The sequence below is a fragment of the Mya arenaria genome, chromosome 3 (genome assembly GCF_026914265.1).
Source record: "Mya arenaria isolate MELC-2E11 chromosome 3, ASM2691426v1".
NCBI lineage: Eukaryota > Metazoa > Mollusca > Bivalvia > Myida > Myidae > Mya > Mya arenaria.
In genome coordinates, this window is record NC_069124.1 from 6740642 (window position 1) to 6760766 (window position 20125).

A 20125-nucleotide genomic window follows, 5' to 3' on the forward strand; every position below is an offset into this window, starting at 1 on the left:
ATATAAACTGTCGCTTTCCCAGTAAATGGAAAGTTTACATAATATATTCTGTAGACCACTAAAATACCTAAACAAAATTGATAATGCTACCCTGTCGAATCAAACCATTTATTTTTTAAGTACATACTAACGATCTTTAGCCACAATAAAGGTATATTTTACACTGATATATGATACATTTGCAGTTTTTTGTTCCACAATCATTATTCAATACATCGACACATTTACTATAAGTACTTAACCATTAGAGCAACCAGCGTTAATTAAGCGTTATCTCGTTTTATTGCTGATCATGTTTAAAGCTGCACTCTCACAGATTGAAAGTTTTGACTTTTTTTTTTTGTCTTAGAGCGGGCCAATCTTGCAAAAATCCATGGAAAGCAGTTATATAAGACTGCTGACAAAAATCAGATCGCAGATTTTTATATTTAAGTTAAAAAAATATGTTTAATGCATTTTTCTTAAACGGTCAGTAAACGGTTTAAGCCATAAAACATTTATTTCCGAACGGAAATATGAATATCTGCGATCTGATATTTTGTCAGCAATCTTATATCACTGGTTTGCAGATATTTACTCAAATATTTGCTCTTTCCAAGACAAAAAATAAAAAAAGTTGTAAAAATGGTGTATCTGTGAGAGTGCAGCTTTAAAAGACATTTCAAAAGTCGGGTGCATTCAGTTTATAAATAACAAAAGTAATGTACGTTTATCAAAATTAAACTAGAACATGAACTGTTTGCCTTTATAAATTTGGTTTAAGGTATGGTACTTGAATATATCGGTCGTATCTTAAACATATGTATTGATCCAATATTAAACATTAAAGTGTGGGTTACAAGTTTTTAATAATGTGCGATTCGAGGCTCTTAAGCATAGCGGCGATTTTACAAACTATATAACGATGAAGGCAATAAATAAACTATTGATAGGTTATTAGAAGCCCACCATTAATTGATTAAAACAGATGATGATGATTAAATAAATAAATGTTGATGTATATCTCTTTGAAGTAAACCTTAATGAACTATTTTAAAGAAGGAAACCAACCTTTAATGTGATATTTGAAATTAACTTCCTGTTTGTAGATTAATAAGAATGAACTCGTATGCCTTTAAAGAAAAAAAGGAAAAGGCTTAGGCGGAAGCGAATTATTCTGGTTGACATTTCAGAACAGGTAAACTATTTTCTATATTGAATATATTACTAGCTATTTTATTAAGGCACAGCAGAGAAATGTATGTATCAATATATAAATTGTTGTCGTTGAGTTGTTACAGTTTGAATTATGTATGCTAGCTATAGTGTGTTCAACTTTAAAACTAAGACCAATGTCATATCCAGGAGGAGGATAATGAGTACTCCTAGAGGGTCTGGTGGTAGGAACACCACAAACAGAGGGCGCGGTGGTGGCGTTAACACTACTGGCGGGCATGGTGGCGGCGCAAACACTCATGGAGGGCGTGGTGTTGGTGTTCAAAGTGGCGGCCAACAACGGTAAGGGTTTAATAGGTTTAGTTTATGTTTTCTTATGGTTTATGATTTGAAATGCAGTGGAAACTACGTCGTAAGCCCGACAGCGAGGTTAAACGTTGTATTTATTTAAATGTACAATAAAAAAGGAAAAAGTGGCATATTATTAGAAAATTAAAATATCAAAAAACTAACAAGTTTCGACAAAAAATATGTACGGAATGCCGTTAGGGCCATCGCCTGTGAATGTGTTAATCTGAAACGCGTTACTCGATAGAACGATTATATAAACGCGAAATCACGAAACTACGATAACGAACTGGCGACAGTACGATGATGAAAACACGACAGTACGATAACGAAAACGCGATAATACTATGAACCATCATCATCATCATCATGTTCATTATCATTATAAACAACAACAACTACTACGCGTCATGATCTCGTTATCAGCTTTGACGTCATCGTCTCATCGTATTGAGTATTATTGTCGTCGTTGCATTATTGTTATTAAAGTTGTCATCATCTTAGTCGTGGTTGCCGCATTATCATTATTAGAATAATCAACATTGTCGTCGTAATCGCATCATCGTCATTAGCATCATCACCCTCTTCATCATTATCAGCAGCAACAGCAGCAGCAGAAGCAGCAGCAGCAGCAGCAGAAGCAGCAGCAGCAGCAGCATTATAATCTCATTAGCATCATCATCAGCAGCAGCAACAGTAGCAGCAGCATCAGCAGCATCATCATCATCATTATCTTACACGTTTGCACTTAATTTACAGAGCATTTATGGTACCCGTACTATAAATGTTCCTGAATATAAACTGTATAAGCTCGGTATCTTATTTGATGTCATTGAGAGCATGTTTCTAAAGGTGAAATCTAGAGTAAAGTTACTAAATGATACTGCTGGCAGTTACTGGTAAAATATTTGAACGTTTACTTGGTGTACGACAGAGGAAATGTCATAGCCCGTTTTTTTAGTCTCCTTATACCTTAATGATTTAGAAGTTATTTCTTCATTGTTGAAATTATGTTTGTTAATGTATGCAGATGACATTGTAATGTTTGTAAAGATATGTAGCTTAACTTGAATATTTTACATGAATATTGTATGAAAATAAGTAAGCCACCGTAGAAAAAGGTAAGACTTAAATTGTTATTTTCAGAAAAGGTGGTCGAGTACCTGAAAATTTACATTTTTCTATTGCAACTCTGAAATTGATATTGTATCAAAATATTGTTATCCTGGAGTAGTCATGAGGTCAGGTGGTTCATGGATAGAATGTCAAAAAACTATCGGGGAAAGCTCTAAAAGCTGTTTACAAGCTTAAAAGATATTTGTTTAAATGTACGAATATATCTGTTGATCATGATCTTGAATTATTTGACAAGTTGGTTAAATCTGTATTGTCCTATAGTTGTGAAGTGTCGGGCTTTTCGCAAGCCAGCGCTATTAAACGGATTCAGTTAACGGTTTTGTAAAATCCTGATGTGCATGCAAATAACGACGCAGAATTACTTTATATCTGGATAGTTAGGTAGAACTGATATGTACTCGCATCGACTTACTTCCGTAGTTAAATACTGGCTAAAAATATTACAATGTGCAGATAGAAAATATACGAGAGTTATGTACAATGTATTACAGCAAGATTTTGAAAACAATCGTTGATGTATCAACTGTGTATCTATGTTACGAAATATGCTATATAATTTCGGTTTTAATGATGGATGGTTAGCACAAGGAGTTGCTAACATTAATAAATGTGTAAGTGTTTTCAAACAATGTGTTAAATACACCCTTATTCAAAGCTGGTACAGTAGAATAGAAAGTTCAACTAGGACCTCCTTTTACAAGATGTTTACAAACTTAGTAATTACCTGAACTTTAACACAAGTTTCAAGTTTATTCAGTAAACTCATGTCATACATGCATGACAAAATGAGAATTGCAATGAACATATTGTACAGTTACACATAAAGAGGCTTTGAAAAATGAACTTCAATCATAATATAATAATTAACATCATGGTATAAAGAGGAGTACATTATATTCTATAATTAACTTTATTTAATGATACATTTCATAAATTTACACAACTTTGAAAACATAATACATTATGGGTTTAATTTCATAACACGTTTAAATGACAATATATTCGGAGTTCTAAAATTACAGTTCTCAATGAAACGTCGCCTTTCGTTAGTGAAATAATTACACTCTAACAAATAATGAAAATCATCACCAATACGATTTGAATCACAAAGGTGGCAATTTCTGTCATTTATATTTATATTCCTCCAACTACCTACTTCAATAGGAAAATGATTGTTTCTTGTTCTAAATCATAGTTCAATTATTTTGGCGGTGTTTTAACAAGATAGTTTTCAAATTCAAAACGTTCTTTAAACAATCTATAATTTACACATTTACTTGAAGAGTTTACAGTAGTGTACCATTCGTTTAAAAACAAATCAGACAATTTCTGCTTAACACTCTTTTGTAACCATTTTTTTGGGGGGAAATTCGTGACTTTGCCAAACATTAATAAGACCACATTTGATGAAGATATTCTTAACATGTTTAATCCATTTAAAGTCATTAGCTCTAACATTGGCAGAATACAGGAATTTACTCAATGTGACGTTGTATACTGAGATTGAGAGTTTATGACATGATGGAACGATCAAGTTGGACCAGTAATTGACCATACGTGAATCTATATCTATTTGTAAAGGCTTAACATCCGTTTCACCATATATCATACATGTTGGCGTACTACTTTAAACATTTAATATTTATTTTAGAAATTTCAATTGAACCTTTTCGAGTATGTAATTGTTGCCAAAACCCCAACATTCAAAACCGTATAGTGATATAGTTTTAATAATTGTGTTGTACAAATCTATTTGTAAATCAATAGATAAGAAGTTATTTCTTCATTGTTGAAATTATGTTTGTTAATGTATGCAGATGACATTGTAATGTTTGTAAAGATATGTAGCTTAACTTGAATATTTTACATGAATATTGTATGAAAATAAGTAAGCCACCGTAGAAAAAGGTAAGACTTAAATTGTTATTTTCAGAAAAGGTGGTCGAGTACCTGAAAATTTACATTTTTCTATTGCAACTCTGAAATTGATATTGTATCAAAATATTGTTATCCTGGAGTAGTCATGAGGTCAGGTGGTTCATGGGTAGAATGTCAAAAAACTATCGGGGAAAGCTCTAAAAGCTGTTTACAAGCTTAAAAGATATTTGTTTAAATGTACGAATTTATCTGTTGATCATGATCTTGAATTATTTGACAAGTTGGTTAAATCTGTATTGTCCTATAGTTGTGAAGTGTCGGGCTTTTCGCAAGCCAGCGCTATTAAACGGATTCAGTTTACGGTTTTGTAAAATCCTGATGTGCATGCAAATAACGACGCAGAATTACTTTATATCTGGATAGTTAGGTAGAACTGATATGTACTCGCATCGACTTACTTCCGTAGTTAAATACTGGCTAAAAATATTACAATGTGCAGATAGAAAATATACGAGAGTTATGTACAATGTATTACAGCAAGATTTTGAAAACAATCGTTGATGTATCAACTGTGTATCTATGTTACGAAATATGCTATATAATTTCGGTTATAATGATGGATGGTTAGCACAAGGAGTTGCTAACATTAATAAATGTGTAAGTGTTTTCAAACAATGTGTTAAATACACCCTTATTCAAAGCTGGTACAGTAGAATAGAAAGTTCAACTAGGACCTCCTTTTACAAGATGTTTACAAACTTAGTAATTACCTGAACTTTAACACAAGTTTCAAGTTTATTCAGTAAACTCATGTCATACATGCATGACAAAATGAGAATTGCAATGAACATATTGTACAGTTACACATAAAGAGGCTTTGAAAAATGAACTTCAATCATAATATAATAATTAACATCATGGTATAAAGAGGAGTACATTATATTCTATAATTAACTTTATTTAATGATACATTTCATAAATTTACACAACTTTGAAAACATAATACATTATGGGTTTAATTTCATAACACGTTTAAATGACAATATATTCGGAGTTCTAAAATTACAGTTATCAATGAAACGTCGCCTTTCGTTAGTGAAATAATTACACTCTAACAAATAATGAAAATCATCACCAATACGATTTGAATCACAAAGGTGGCAATTTCTGTCATTTATATTTATATTCCTCCAACTACCTACTTCAATAGGAAAATGATTGTTTCTTGTTCTAAATCATAGTTCAATAATTTTGGCGGTGTTTTAACAAGATAGTTTTCAAATTCAAAACGTTCTTTAAACAATCTATAATTTACACATTTACTTGAAGAGTTTACAGTAGTGTACCATTCGTTTAAAAACAAATCAGACAATTTCTGCTTAACACTCTTTTGTAACCATTTTTTTGGGGGGAAATTCGTGACTTTGCCAAACATTAATAAGACCACATTTGATGAAGATATTCTTAACATGTTTAATCCATTTAAAGTCATTAGCTCTAACATTGGCAGAATACAGGAATTTACTCAATGTGACGTTGTATACTGAGATTGAGAGTTTATGACATGATGGAACGATCAAGTTGGACCAGTAATTGACCATACGTGAATCTATATCTATTTGTAAAGGCTTAACATCCGTTTCACCATATATCATACATGTTGGCGTACTACTTTAAACATTTAATATTTATTTTAGAAATTTCAATTGAACCTTTTCGAGTATGTAATTGTTGCCAAAACCCCAACATTCAAAACCGTATAGTGATATAGTTTTAATAATTGTGTTGTACAAATCTATTTGTAAATCAATAGATAAACATAAATATTTTGACTTTTTAAGCAAACAGAACATTGCCGTTGTTGCCTGTTTTGAAATATAGTCCTTTGTTTTACAAAACGAGCCACTTTTAGTAAAAATAACTCCTAAATATTTATATTCCGTAACAACATCTATTGTATCATTACATAAAGAAAACGTATGGTGGTTTAGTCTACCTCTAGAGAAAATGGCAACCTTAGTTTTTGAGGTATTAACAGTTAAATTCCACTGTAAACAATAGTTCTCATACAGGTTTAGTGCATTCTGTAAATCTATAGCAGATTCAGACAATAGAACAGTATCGTCCGCATAAAGCAGTACAAATAACTTTAAAACATCAATTAATCTGTAATCATGTTCATGTTTGTTAATAACAATTCCATTTACAACCAAGCTACTTAGAAAATATTGATGCAAATCATTTACAAAGAATGAAAACAGTAAAGGAGATACACTTTCTCCTTGCCGGACCCCAACACAACAAGGGAAATAGTCCGACTTTGTTCCATTCACCTTAACACAGCTTTTTGCTTGTTCGTACATGTTTCTAACAACATTTAAAAAGTTTCCTTGTATCTTATGTCCATGTAGTTTAAACCATAGCATGTTTCTATTAATGGAATCAAAGGCAGCTTTTAAGTCAATAAAGGCACAGAACAATTTCTTGCGAGATGTGTACATGTGTTCTATAAGCATATTCAAAACAAACATGTTATCGACTGTTGAATGTGCTGGTCTAAAACCAGTTTGAAATTCGCTTAACATATCGTACTTTTCAATGAATTTTAATAGTCTATTATTTAAAACTGTAGTAAATAGCTTACCAAAGCAACTAAGCAGTGTAATTGGGCGATAATTAGCGGGATCACACATATCACCCTTATTTTTATACACTGGGTTAATAACACCAATTGTCCAATTTTCGGGTATAGTTGCAGTTTTAAAGACAATATTAAATAGCTTAAGATACACAATCTTCATAATATCAAAGGAATATTTCAGGTATTCATTTATTATTTTATCATCGCCAGATGCCTTGTTATGTTTTAAATTTTTAACATCACTTTCAATTTCTTCAAGCGTTATTTCGCTATCAAGCATGTGTATATCTACATCTGCTTTAATATCAAACGTATTTGTATCCGTAGTGATATCAGCATGATTTTCAGTTATATCGCGTTGGCGTTTTTAAAATGATCAAACATTACATTTAGTGAAAAATGTTAATGTGAAGACATATAGAATTGCCCTCACACGATTGTTAGTGTCATCGCATAGACTAAATATTAAAATAGGAAGGTGGTCTAACATTCCGCGAAATGAAAGACTATGTAGTATATGTAATAAATTAGAAGATGAATATCATTTTTTTTTTGAATGCAAAATATATGATGAATTACGGGTAAAATATAAAAGAAGTATTATAGATTAAGACCGAGCATGTTTAAATGTACTGATATGTTACAGTCTAATAATGTCTCTATGCTTAGAAATATTGCTGTTTATCATATAGCGCCTTTGAATGACGGCGGCAAACTACTACTGTTACAATTAGAAAACTGTAAACTATTTATTATATATATATATATATATATATATATATATATATATATATATATATATATATATATATATATATATATATATATATATATATATATATATATGCATAAGTACATGAGACAGCAGACACAGCGACTGGAACTGAAATTAAAAAGAGTCACAAATATTTGCATTCAAACAAAACTTTGTAAAAGATTTTGTTTTATACCAAAATGATAATATTTACAATATAATTTCTTCTGTTACTGGTTAATAACATTTAATCAAAACTGGTAATTTAATGATTAATAATATCATAAACTTTTAAAAATATTCATTAAATATAAAGTCATTTATTTTTGACTACCATATCCTTAAATTCCTTTAATCCGATAATCAGTTAATAACTTATCTAATTATCCATCGTGTACTTGTATCTACTGTCTCTATTATTTACACATGACACTTATTGTTTGTTGTGGTTTGAATAATTTTTTCTTTTTTCTTTTTTTTATGTAAATATCCTGAATGTAAGCACACAATGTAACACAAAGAAATACTTACGAAAAGAAGGTCGAAGATAACTGATTGTTAACCAGAAATTTATATGAGTATATAAAGAATTTATATAGTAGTAGTAGTAGTAGTAGTAGTAGTAGTAGTAGTAGTAGTAGTAGAAGTTGTTGTAGAAGTAGTAGTAGTAGTAGTAGTAGTAGTGGTAGTGGTAGTGGTAGTGGTAGTGGTAGTAGTGGTAGTAGTAGTAGTAGTAGTAGTAGTAGTAGTAGTAGTAGTAGTAGTAGTAGTAGTAGTAGTAGTAGTAGTAGTAGTAGTAGTAGTAGTAGTAATAGTAGTAGTTTTTCCACCTGAAGAATTTTCAAATCGTTTCTTAAACGCATTTATGTTTATCATTATCATTACGTTTGTCGCATAATTGTATGCGCATGCGCAACGGATGGCGATACTACGATGGTGAAAACACGACAGTACGCTGATGAAAACACGACAGTACGATGATGAACACGCAATAGTACGATGATAAAAACTCAATAGTACGATGATGAAAACGCGACAGTACGATGACGAACACGCGACAGTACGATGATGAAAACACGACAGTACGATGATGATAATAAAACAGTACATGATGAAAACTCGACAGTACGATGATGAAAACACGACAGTACGATGATGAAAAATAATACAGTACATGGTGAAAATGCGACAGTACGATTTTACGATAACGAAAACGCGAGATCACGATAAAACGATGGTGTAAACGCGACAATACAATGGTGAAAACACGATAGTAAATCGCATTTTCATCATCGTACTGTCGTATTATCGCGTTTTCGTTAGCGTACTCTCTCGTTTTCATAATCGTACTGTCGTGATTTCGCATTTCGCGTTTCAGATCAACAAATTTACAGGCGATGGCCCTAACGGCATTCCGTTATAAAGCGCATATGGTTTTTTGTAATGTTGAGTGATTATCAAAGCGGTAATTGCCGTATCGGAAACTGCTTATCCCCTACCCAACGTCATTTCGGGTAAGGGGCACAACTCTTCTGCGCCAAGTTATCGATTAACTGAACGGTTGTTTTTAATAACTTGACTAGCTGGAACCATGCCCTATATGTTCCTACATTTTAAGACAACTGAACACTACTGCAAAGTAATACTTTGTATTGAAGACATTGTATATTCTATTCCGCACGTAAACAATTAAATAGCTTGTGGAAAATACATATTGGAACCATCTTATGAACGACCGTACGACAGAAATAGTTAGCTCGAATGTCACATACTAAATTGGAAAGTTAACATGCACATTTAACTATAATATGTCTAGACTGCTTTTTAAAGGTTTTAGTTTCGGAAAAGGTACTTTTACAATTCGAAAAAAAATATAATTAACCATAGACTAGACAAGAGCACAGCAGAATGCTTTTATGGTTATTTATGAAAGGAAATTAGTTGTTCGCATTTATGCTCCAGAAAGTCTCCAGTAGACGTTCGAGTAAAACCCGCGGAAAGTACAGATAAGAAGAAAAGGTAATTGTTTTTCAACTTTTCACAGTACACATATAAATTACAAGTTGTTAATAAGAACCCATGCGAAAATGGAGGCATATAGTTTTGCAAATCCCGTGTCTGTTGGGCGTTCAGCCCTTGTAACTTTATGACGGTTTAACATAGCACAATGGAACTTCAGTGATAGGTAGATTTTGGCGTAAACATGACGCATATCCTTTTGAGGTTCAATAGTTCAAAGTTCAAAATCAACAATGTCATTAATGTTTTGTCTTAGCAATGATTGGATAAAAGCATTAAACGTTATTGGAAGGTTGCCGTGACCAAATATGACCTCTATATATCTGAAGCCAGAAGCTAAAGGCCATGGTCGCATTCCACACAGTGCCAAGGCTGGAGCAATAACTAGCTGACCATTTGACCATGAAACGTTACTAATAGGTTGAACTTGACAATTAACCGTAATTGTTTTCTATATCAGTAGACCGAAGAATTGACCACAGCAAATGCTGTTTTGACAATATTGTCCGTCCAATAGCCACTTGCCCTAGGACTATGGAACATCCCTGGTAGGTTGTTATTTAATGGCTAGGTTTAACGCCAACATCACGTTCATTTCAAATAAGTTTCAAATGCACTTTAGCCAATGTTTTTGACAAAGTGGTGTTCAGGAGGCATATTGCTATATGTTTTGTAAACTAACACGGTGAAATGTTAATAGTTATTGTCTTGCTATTATTACCGTAGCTGTAGTTAGTCCCCTTGTATTTCAGTGAGGGTTTGAACTTAACAAATCTGTACACGTTTCTGAAAGGAAGACTCGAACACTATAAGCTATCGAGCAAGGCACAATGCACAAGCATCATGAATGTCATCGAGATCATGGCCGAACAGTAAGTTTGGTTATGCATATCATGATGTGCATGATCTTAATTATATGGATATTTCAGATACAATAAAGATAAAATAATCCAACTGCTCTTTTAATTTTCATTTCCATATTAATAATTTAAGAGAAATAATGATAAAGGATACTGTTAAAGCATTTATCAATTTAAGTGCTATAAAGATTTTATATTTTCAGGTTAGTATCATTTTTGGAAGAAAAGCTGTAAGTTTGGAATTATGACGGCCTTTATAATAAGTAATGTTTAATAAATTTCCATGGTATAAAAACACGATGTAATAGTATCGTTAAGATTAGTTATTAACACCTTTTAACAGTGCTGATTAAAACTTGCCATCAGCATATATGTATACGTTTGCTGTTGGCTAGAGAGTTGAGTTAACTTGTCAAATTTATAATTTAATTCACAGAAAAACAGAAAGATCAGCAGAAGAAAGGTAATTATGTTAATTCAACAGGTGAAATATTTTATAAGTTATCAAAAGCAAAAACGGGCAATGCCTTTTCTTAGTCACTTTCAATGCGATATATTCACAGGAGGTTTTGGGTCAATACGGTTGTTATTTTTAGTACTTGATAAACCAGCTTTAAATATGTGAAATTTAATTGACTATACTATTCAACTTTTTTCATTTCAAAGATTTAAGTGTTTACTATATTTCACATTCCAGACACTGTCGCCTTTATATTATATATATTAATTAAAATTGAGTAACAAAACCACTCCTTTTTCATACTGTATCCAATGATATGCTTACACATGTAAGACATGCTTTCGGTAAATAAATGATAAAAAACACACAAAAATCATTCCCGACCTCTATCCGACGGATTGTCAATTGAATGTCAATCTTTTAAATTACAAATTCTGATGTATGAAACATTTAAGAAACGTCATTTACGAGACATGGATGAAGCAAATCGAACAGTTTGCAAAAGACGAGAAGGCGAAAGATTGCACTCTTACTCTGGGGGAAAAAACGGCAACCCTTGACCAACGAGCCAAAAAACATGAAAAGATACTAAAGCTTTGTGCAACAAAGATAAAGTTTGAAAGGGAAATATATGCCAGAATGGACAGGTGCGTGAAATATTCTATTTACATACTTAGTGTATTGCACATATTGAATACAATACGAATATTCACGTTGAATGTAATGTTCGTCACTAACATAACTTTTATATATAATTCATAACGATATGATGACTTATTTAATGATCTATTTTAAATAATTCCTTAACAGTGTTCAACAAGAGTTATTAAAACTGCAACACATCTTGAATCCATCCTATTCTTGTGAAAAATCGGAAGGAGAAACAGCGCAAAAGTCTATTAGCGATAACTCACAAGGGAATAAGATTGAAGAAACAATACAAGATTTGAAGAATGAAATGTCAAACCAGTATGTATACGTTTATGTTTTTATGTATCAAATTCCTCCAGCTGCAGTGCACAAGTTGTTAGAATGACCACATCATAAATTGTTTAAAAACTTTTTTTTTTTTTCTTTTCTTTTTTTTTTGGGGGGGGGGGGTATGGTTCAATAATTAGCAAGCATATTTTGGTTGCAACATGTTTGATTGTTATAAGAAGTTAGAGAAATGTTACGAATTAGGATATTATCATATTTATAATCAAAAGGCATTTGCATTTTTTGCGAAATCTCTTTATACAAATGAATATGGTTTTTTGTGTCAACACTACCAAATTAACAATGACTTGTAGCTTTGTGGTATTGCAGCTATTTTTCTGAAAGAAATTTGATTTTTTTTGTTATCAGAAAACAGATTTAATCCACATTTTCATTATTTTATTGAATAAATTTAAATTATATTATCAGAAAAAATCACAGTAGATTGTTAATTAGGAAGTCTGAGGCATTTTGATACATAATCATATTTATAATGTCACCAGACTTTTCCGGAAAAAATACAAATACGTTTTATCCAAAATCTGACAAAATCGTCTTTCATTGAATTTGGTCAACACCTTATTACCCCAAAACATGTTGCAAAGGATGTATGTTTTGCTGCTAAAAACGGTTTCCAAAAACAGATTTCATAAAAAGAATTGAATTTGATTTTTTATATAAAATATGTTTTATTTCCCTTAGTTATTGTCATAAAAGGTTAATACAATACCGTTTTGAATAAAGAGTTAGTCTCGTTGTCAACTTCATTTCAAAATTAAATTGTATTTTAATGAATGCCCTTTTCAGTCAGCAACTGTACCAGCGCAAGTGTAAAGACCTGTGTCAAACACTGGAAGGTATATTGAATTCAAATAAGGATCCTGTAAAGGCAAATGGAGATCAACCCAAAGACCCCCCACAAAACGTAGGTCCCAAAGGTACTGAACGTCGAGGAACTACTGGAAAAGGAAACGCGCCAACTGATATTGCAAAACCCATTGAGAAGCCAACGGAAACAATGGAAGATGTTGAAAAGCTCGTAAAGAACGTGCAGCAACAGATGGAAAAAAGAGAACGAGAGTAAGTAAATACAGGTCGCTGTTTTTGATTACATAATTCCTTTTATATCATTTCTTCAGTTCAAAATAAACTTTAGTGATACATCTGTCATGGTTGTACGTTTATTACGAAGTGGAAAGTTTTAAATATTTCCCTTTTATGCTCTTTATCGTTGTGCAACTTGTAAATGTTATATACATCCATTGTTTATGTACGATATAAGGGCCCTTGCTTTTGTGAAAACGGTGGATAGTGGAGGCATCTGTGTCCTATGAACACATTTCCCTTCATTTCATTATATTAAAGATCAAAAATGTTTATTGAACGCATAGAAGAAATAAAGAAGGGCATTTTAGAGATGCATCAAATGCATATCTTTTTGAATATCTATCTTATTTAAAAATATGTCATTAGGAAACCACAAGACATTGTTGACCGGGAAGTATGGGGCATGTTGACACATTGTCAGTTTTATTTTGTCAACATACTTTTCCAAAAAGAAGGAAGCAAATGCTTGATGATCCAAAATCTGATTGACTCATATTTCAGTTTTGATAATTATTTTTAATTAAAACAGTTACTTTTTTATGAAATATGTTATATTGCTTTAAATGTTAACACAGGTAAATACAGTAAAGTTTAGAATTAAAGGGTAAGGCTCGTTGTCAACATCATTTTAAATTTATTTTGTATTCTAATGAATTCCTTTCTTAGTCAGCAACTGTACCAACGCAAGTGTAACGACATGTGTTTAACACTGGAAGGTATATTGAATTCCAATAAAGATCCTGTTAAGGCAAATGGATATCAACCCAAAGAACCCCCACAAAACGTGGGTCCCAAAGGTACTGAAGGACGAGGAACTAAACACACTACTGGAAAAGGAAACGCGCCAACTGATATTGCAAAACCTACTGAGAAGCCAAAGGAAACAATAGAAGATGTTGAAAAGCTCATAAAGAACGTGCAGCAACAGATGGAAGAAAGAGAACGAGAGTAAGTATGTACAACTACAATTGAAGTATGTTGTTGTTTTCGACTTTTTTTTATAACATTTGCAAGTCACTCTTTTTAATTTAGAAATAATATGCATGTTTGAATTGTAACTGCATGTATCTGTACAGACTCGCAATGCGGTTAACATCATTTTAAAGGCCCCTGGTGATATAAGACAAGGTTATGTTAATGTCCCCGAAAGGTGGCATATATAAATCGCACTACCCGTCTGTACGCCTATGCTTCCGTATGTCCGTCTCAGCTATAACTTTACTATTATTAACGGCAATTCAATCAGACTTCACCAGATTGAACAAGCACCATAATAAATGATGTCGAATTAAAATCCGTTCTCCTCTCTTAAAGGTTAAGGTCACACTTGGAGGTCAATAAAGTAAAAATGGATTTCATAGTAAAGCCTCAGCCATAACGTTGTTATTAGTGATGCGAATTCAATCAAATTTCACATATCATGCTACATATTTATGATTGTTTAGCAATGGTTCGGTCATAACTTTTTATTTCTCCATTGCAAGGCGTGTCACTGATAACATTTGGTCAGGTCGAAGTTTGAGATTTATGATGTGGATTTCTTAGCAAGTTCTTTAGTTGTATGTAGGCCATAAAATTGCATCGTATAATGGGAATTCAGTCAGTCTTCACAGATTTACATGATTATTTACCAGCATTTGATGCATCGAGACATTTGTTTTTGGCTGGGCCAGAGTTATGTCTATTGACATTATTCGAATAAATAATTTAGATTACGGAATTTAGCGTAACACTTATGTAGGAGCGTGCTTGAGTTAGTGTTAGTGTAAACTTAACAAAGACGTAAGGCTATAATTATGGTCTTCATGTGCAATTGTGAACTTTGCGTCAAGGTCATTGTTACTAAAAATAGAAAAAGGGTTTATATCTTTTTATCAGTACAAAATAAATTAAAGTGATAAATTTGATATGTATATCCGTATATTTCGAGGTTGAAACTTTGGTATTGCCTTTTTATGCTCCAAATCGTTGTGTAACTAGTATACTTTAAGTAAAAACTTTGTCAATGAACGGAATAGTGTCCCTTGCTTTTGTTACAACTGTGGAAAGATGGGGAATCTATTTCCTATGATTACATTTCAATGTTTTATTTATATTACAGATCAAAAATATTTATTGAACTCGTAGAAGAAATAAAGAAGGATATTTCAGAAATGCATGACTATTTTTGGCCTCGTTTATCGACACCGACGTCGAATAGTGACACAAACGCTTTGGCTAAAAGTAAAAAGGAAAATAAAAATGTTGAAAGTGATACAGAGAGCTCGACCAATGAAAATATGACACATGTTCTCAAGGTTGTGAAAGAGATGACAGCAAGGTAGTGCACTCTGTTTGATCTGATCCATGCATTTCTACTTGATATGAACTTGTTTAATATTTATTGACTTCTCTGTCTTCCATTCTGCTAACAATTATTTTAATAATTTCAGGTTGAAGGGGATTCCAGCACTTGTGAAAAATTTGAAACTTGAATGTGTGCGTATGTGCGATGACTTAAAAGAGCCTCTTCCGGAAAACATAGACATTCGTCCAAACGAAGAAGAGCCGGTTATGTTTCTAGAAATTAAGAATAAAATCGACAGAGCACGTCAGGCTGTAGCTGAAATTCTGTGTGTTCACGGTTTCTTTTGATAATGTTATCAAAACATACCTTATGTATTATCATTACAGTTTGCACAGCGAGTGCCCTATATTAAATATCAAAACTCAATATATATACTAGTTCATGAATTGGCAACAATTGAAGTGATTCTTACTATTAAGTTAGTTCTACACTACAATCTAAATAATCTTATTTGAATTGATAGGAATGGTCGTGCTGAAACAGAACTCGCGATCTCTCAGCTAAAAGAGAAGAATGGGCAATTAGATGGCGATGTGAAAGAGCTGACATTAAGGCAAGTTGGCAAATTATTGTTTCGCCAGCGAAGTATGGCTGACACGGTGATCACTTTGTCTTGCGTCGTCGTTGCCCGCTTTTTCAATTGTACAGATACCTTGTACGCAAATACGTCATGGTCGTCAGATTACCACTATTGTTGTTTGTGATAGTAGGTCAAAGGACAAGGCCGTGGTGACTTATACTATAAATAAGTTCAGTAAATTGTGAATGATTTGTATAATGCTCAAGTTTTGTATGCACATTGATAGTGGTCCGTATATTACTGCAATGGATTTTGATTTTTGTATGGCAAAGCACCAGGTCGTAGTGAATTTGATCGAACAATGGTTGACAATTCTAGAAATATGGTTATTTGTCATGACTAGTGTATTTTCCCTATAGCTTTAGACGGCACCAGATCAAAGGTTTAGCGCATATAAGCAAGTCGAAAAAGATTTAATTATACAGTCTTTAAACTCGATAGAAATATTTGCCATGACCAGATTGTGACTCAATTTGGCTTAAAGGCCAGATGGACAAGAGTCAATGTTATCGATAAAGTTATTCAGAAATCCGTTTGGCGTGATATATAAGAAACATTTGATCCTAGCATCCACAAACTTATTAAAATTGTTCATTGTTTTCAGTAGTCACACTCTAATAGTTTTAGGGTCACTAGTTTAAAAATGACTATGGTGTGCCCAATATTTGTATAAACGGTATCCGCTTAATCTGTACTATCCAAAATAGGAATGCTGCTTTTAAACAGAAGATTCACCCTATTGATTTGGAAATAGACTGGTCAAAGCTGAAGGTCGTAGTAACCCATTAAAATATATTTTCAACTCTTACACATAGGGATACTTGCTATAACATTGGTGTATAAGTGTGATCATAAAACTTATAAAGCTTGGTTGACTCGTAATCCTTAGTCTAGATAAAACTGGAATTAGGTTTTATTATATACCCATCATAAATCCACACGCAATACATATCGCAAAATAAGGTAATCCGTATTCCACCCCAGTGCAATACGCCACTCTTGTGACGTCACGTCATAACAAGTATCGTTGCGCGATGTTAAAATGACGTCATAAAACAAAATAGGGCGTCGTTAAAATGACATTTATCATGAAAACATGTGGCTTTATAGTATATTAGGGTTATTAGTACTGCGTTTTGATCCGGATGTCGTATTCGCATGATTTTTTGCAGATTTTGATTTCACTCGGCTTCCGCCTCGTGAAATCCGAATCTGCAAAAATCCACTCGAGGCGAATACAGCCTCCCGGATCAAAACGCAGTACGAATAACCCTATTATACTTTAGCTTTTTTTGTTTAACATCATGTTTGTAAGATTTCGTACAAGATTCTGTAATCAAGAAACATAACCATCTATGTGTAGAGTATGATTATGTCAATATAAAAGTGTTAAAATATACACAATCATATTTACAAAAATATCATTTTTCTATTTCCGCTTTAATCTCGTTTACTTGTTCTTTTTGTGGCTGAATTGCGAATAAAAAAGTACAATTTACAGGTTAAGACTTTACTTAAAAACTTTTATCGATAGATTATCAAAGTATGCAGGGGCAAGACTTCGCGACAACAACCCCAACATAACTGATCTAAGCGACCCTAATCGACCGACAAAACTTGGAGAAGAGTTTTCAAAACTGTACGATGATGAATGGACGGACGCTTTTGATGAAATGTCGAAAAACGATAAAAAACTATCGGACACTCAAGCAATATCACGGTTAATAGAAGTATTTGAGGTGAGTTATCAATACAGTGCTTATCAACTCGTGTTAGTTATCAACTGTATATGGTATTATATAAGTACGGCATTATTCTTCAGTTTGAAACAGTACAAACATTTAGTTTATATCGCATAAAAGTATCTTAAATAATTTAATAATTACACATTTTGAAATGCTCTCGAAAGTACTTATGTCTTAGTGCATATAAGTTGCATACATTATACTACGAGTAAATTGATAACAAGGTTTTGGTGAAGCATAATGTTTCGAATCTGTATTGCATTACCAACAAACGCTCAACGTTACACTTAAAATTGGAACAATATTACAAACCTGATAATAATCCTTTTTAAAGCCGAAAGGTAAGGGCCAAAACGATACTGGCATGTGTGTTAAAAATATCATCGATTTTATTTTTAGGAAACCTTCAGATTCTGTAATGAAAGCTCAGATAAGCAGCTTGCATCTTTGCAGTCGTTGTTATTGAAACCAGCCACTTTTGCAACCAAAGACAGTTGCAAGGAGGTAGGGATCGATATAGATTTGTTTTGAATTACATTGATTTTAAACATCGCTTAACTATTCAACAGTTACAAATATGCTCAAATGAAAAACATGTAAACTTTACCATACCTCATATTGCATTTTCTAGAATGAAGAGCTTAGCCTACAGCCTGTAAGCTCAACATTGTTACACGATTTGAGAAAGAGCACTGCTGAAATTTCGGCCGAAGATGTTTTGCAGGTAACAAACAAGCGCTAACGCATGTTTATATTAATACATTCTTTGAATTTGGAAAAAATTCTTAGCAAACCTATTAATTTTTATATACAGCCGTAAGGGAACTTTGTTATGCAAAACACGGATCTGTTAAATCGACAATAATATAATTACCATTATATTAAGAAAGAAATTGTGACCTTCACCAATTTTGATTTAAGGCATATATAGAGCAACATAGCGAACCCGAGGAAGAACAAACGCCAGGGAAGACACCAAACCCAAAAAGAAAGACGGAAGACATTGCAGGGCATGGTGACTCTATGTCATGTGTGGATAAGTACACACATAAATGCTTGCAGTTATCGTGGTTAGCAAGTGTCCAGACACCTCCAATTTACGTAGATTTTACAGTTGAGAAGAAATCGAAATTTGATAAAAACTTGTTCAGGGAGTATACTGCAACTGGGAATAAGATAGAATACGTTGTATGGCCGGCGGTTTACCTTCATCAAAACGGAGGATTATTGGTTAAAGGCGTTGCACAGGGAACACTTTAGATAATTATTTTGGGTGAAATGAAAGCAGAATATAACACGCGTTTTGGGATATTGTCTGGTGTTAGTGTGTCCATGTGACGTCACGATGTGTTACGCAATCTGCTAATTATTTCCAGTTTAAACATTTTGACTACGTCGTTATGATTTATCAAGGTATTGTGCAACAGGACGGCACATCTACCTCTTGCAATCGTCCTTATTTGAAGGTGTAAATTAGAGCAACTATCTGCACAAGTACTTGGTAATAGCGAGCGCTGTATAGTTCTGTGTCATAGAATGTCAGAATCAAGATGTGTTTGTACATGTTTATATATCTTGTAATCCGTCAAAAACTTATTCTAGCTTCATAATAAGTATACCCAGCTTAGGTCGTTGTTACACATATATCAACGTTAATAATCTACTCAGAATATTAAACATTGTGAGTGAATTTAAATAAATTATTAATTGTGTCTAAAAGGCGCTCAGTATAGGTTGATGCTTATTTCTTTAAGATTTTATAAAAAAGAGAGTAACATATCAAAGGACTCATATATATATATATATATATATATATATATATATATATATATATATATATATATATATATATATATATATATATATATATGTACAGAAAACCATATGCATTTTAGTTTTGATCGTGCAAGTAAAATGATTTTAATATGATAATGCATTCAAGCAAACAAATGAAAATGTTGCATCAGCCTATATTGTACGCCTTTAACTGTTGTCTTCATAAGAAAAAAATGGAATGTTCTCGTAATATGATAAGTCATATCAATTTGTCATCTTTGATCGTTGTTTAACATATAATGTTTACTGTCCTGTCCTAAAGATTATAAAACAAAATGCA

At 32.6% G+C, this 20125-nt stretch overlaps 1 protein-coding gene across 2 annotated transcripts; it reads left to right on the top strand.

Moving 5' to 3' along the window:
* The first annotated feature begins 1092 nt into the window (after positions 1–1092).
* On the top strand, positions 1093–19815 carry LOC128228997 (uncharacterized). 2 transcript variants are annotated; one of them, XM_052940615.1, is made up of 17 exons: positions 1093–1177; positions 1345–1497; positions 9876–9932; positions 10685–10804; positions 10996–11022; positions 11229–11255; positions 11708–11899; positions 12063–12221; positions 13038–13310; positions 14004–14285; positions 15439–15657; positions 15770–15949; positions 16148–16237; positions 17799–18003; positions 18409–18513; positions 18641–18733; positions 18931–19815. In XM_052940615.1, the coding sequence occupies exons 2-17, from the start codon at positions 1355–1357 to the stop codon at positions 19267–19269; spliced, it is 2511 nt and encodes an 836-aa protein (XP_052796575.1). In that variant the 5' UTR covers positions 1093–1177; positions 1345–1354; the 3' UTR covers positions 19270–19815. The 2 variants fall into 2 exon arrangements, with proteins under 2 accessions (XP_052796575.1, XP_052796576.1); XM_052940616.1 differs by lacking the exon at positions 10996–11022.
* The last annotated feature ends 310 nt before the right edge of the window (positions 19816–20125 follow it).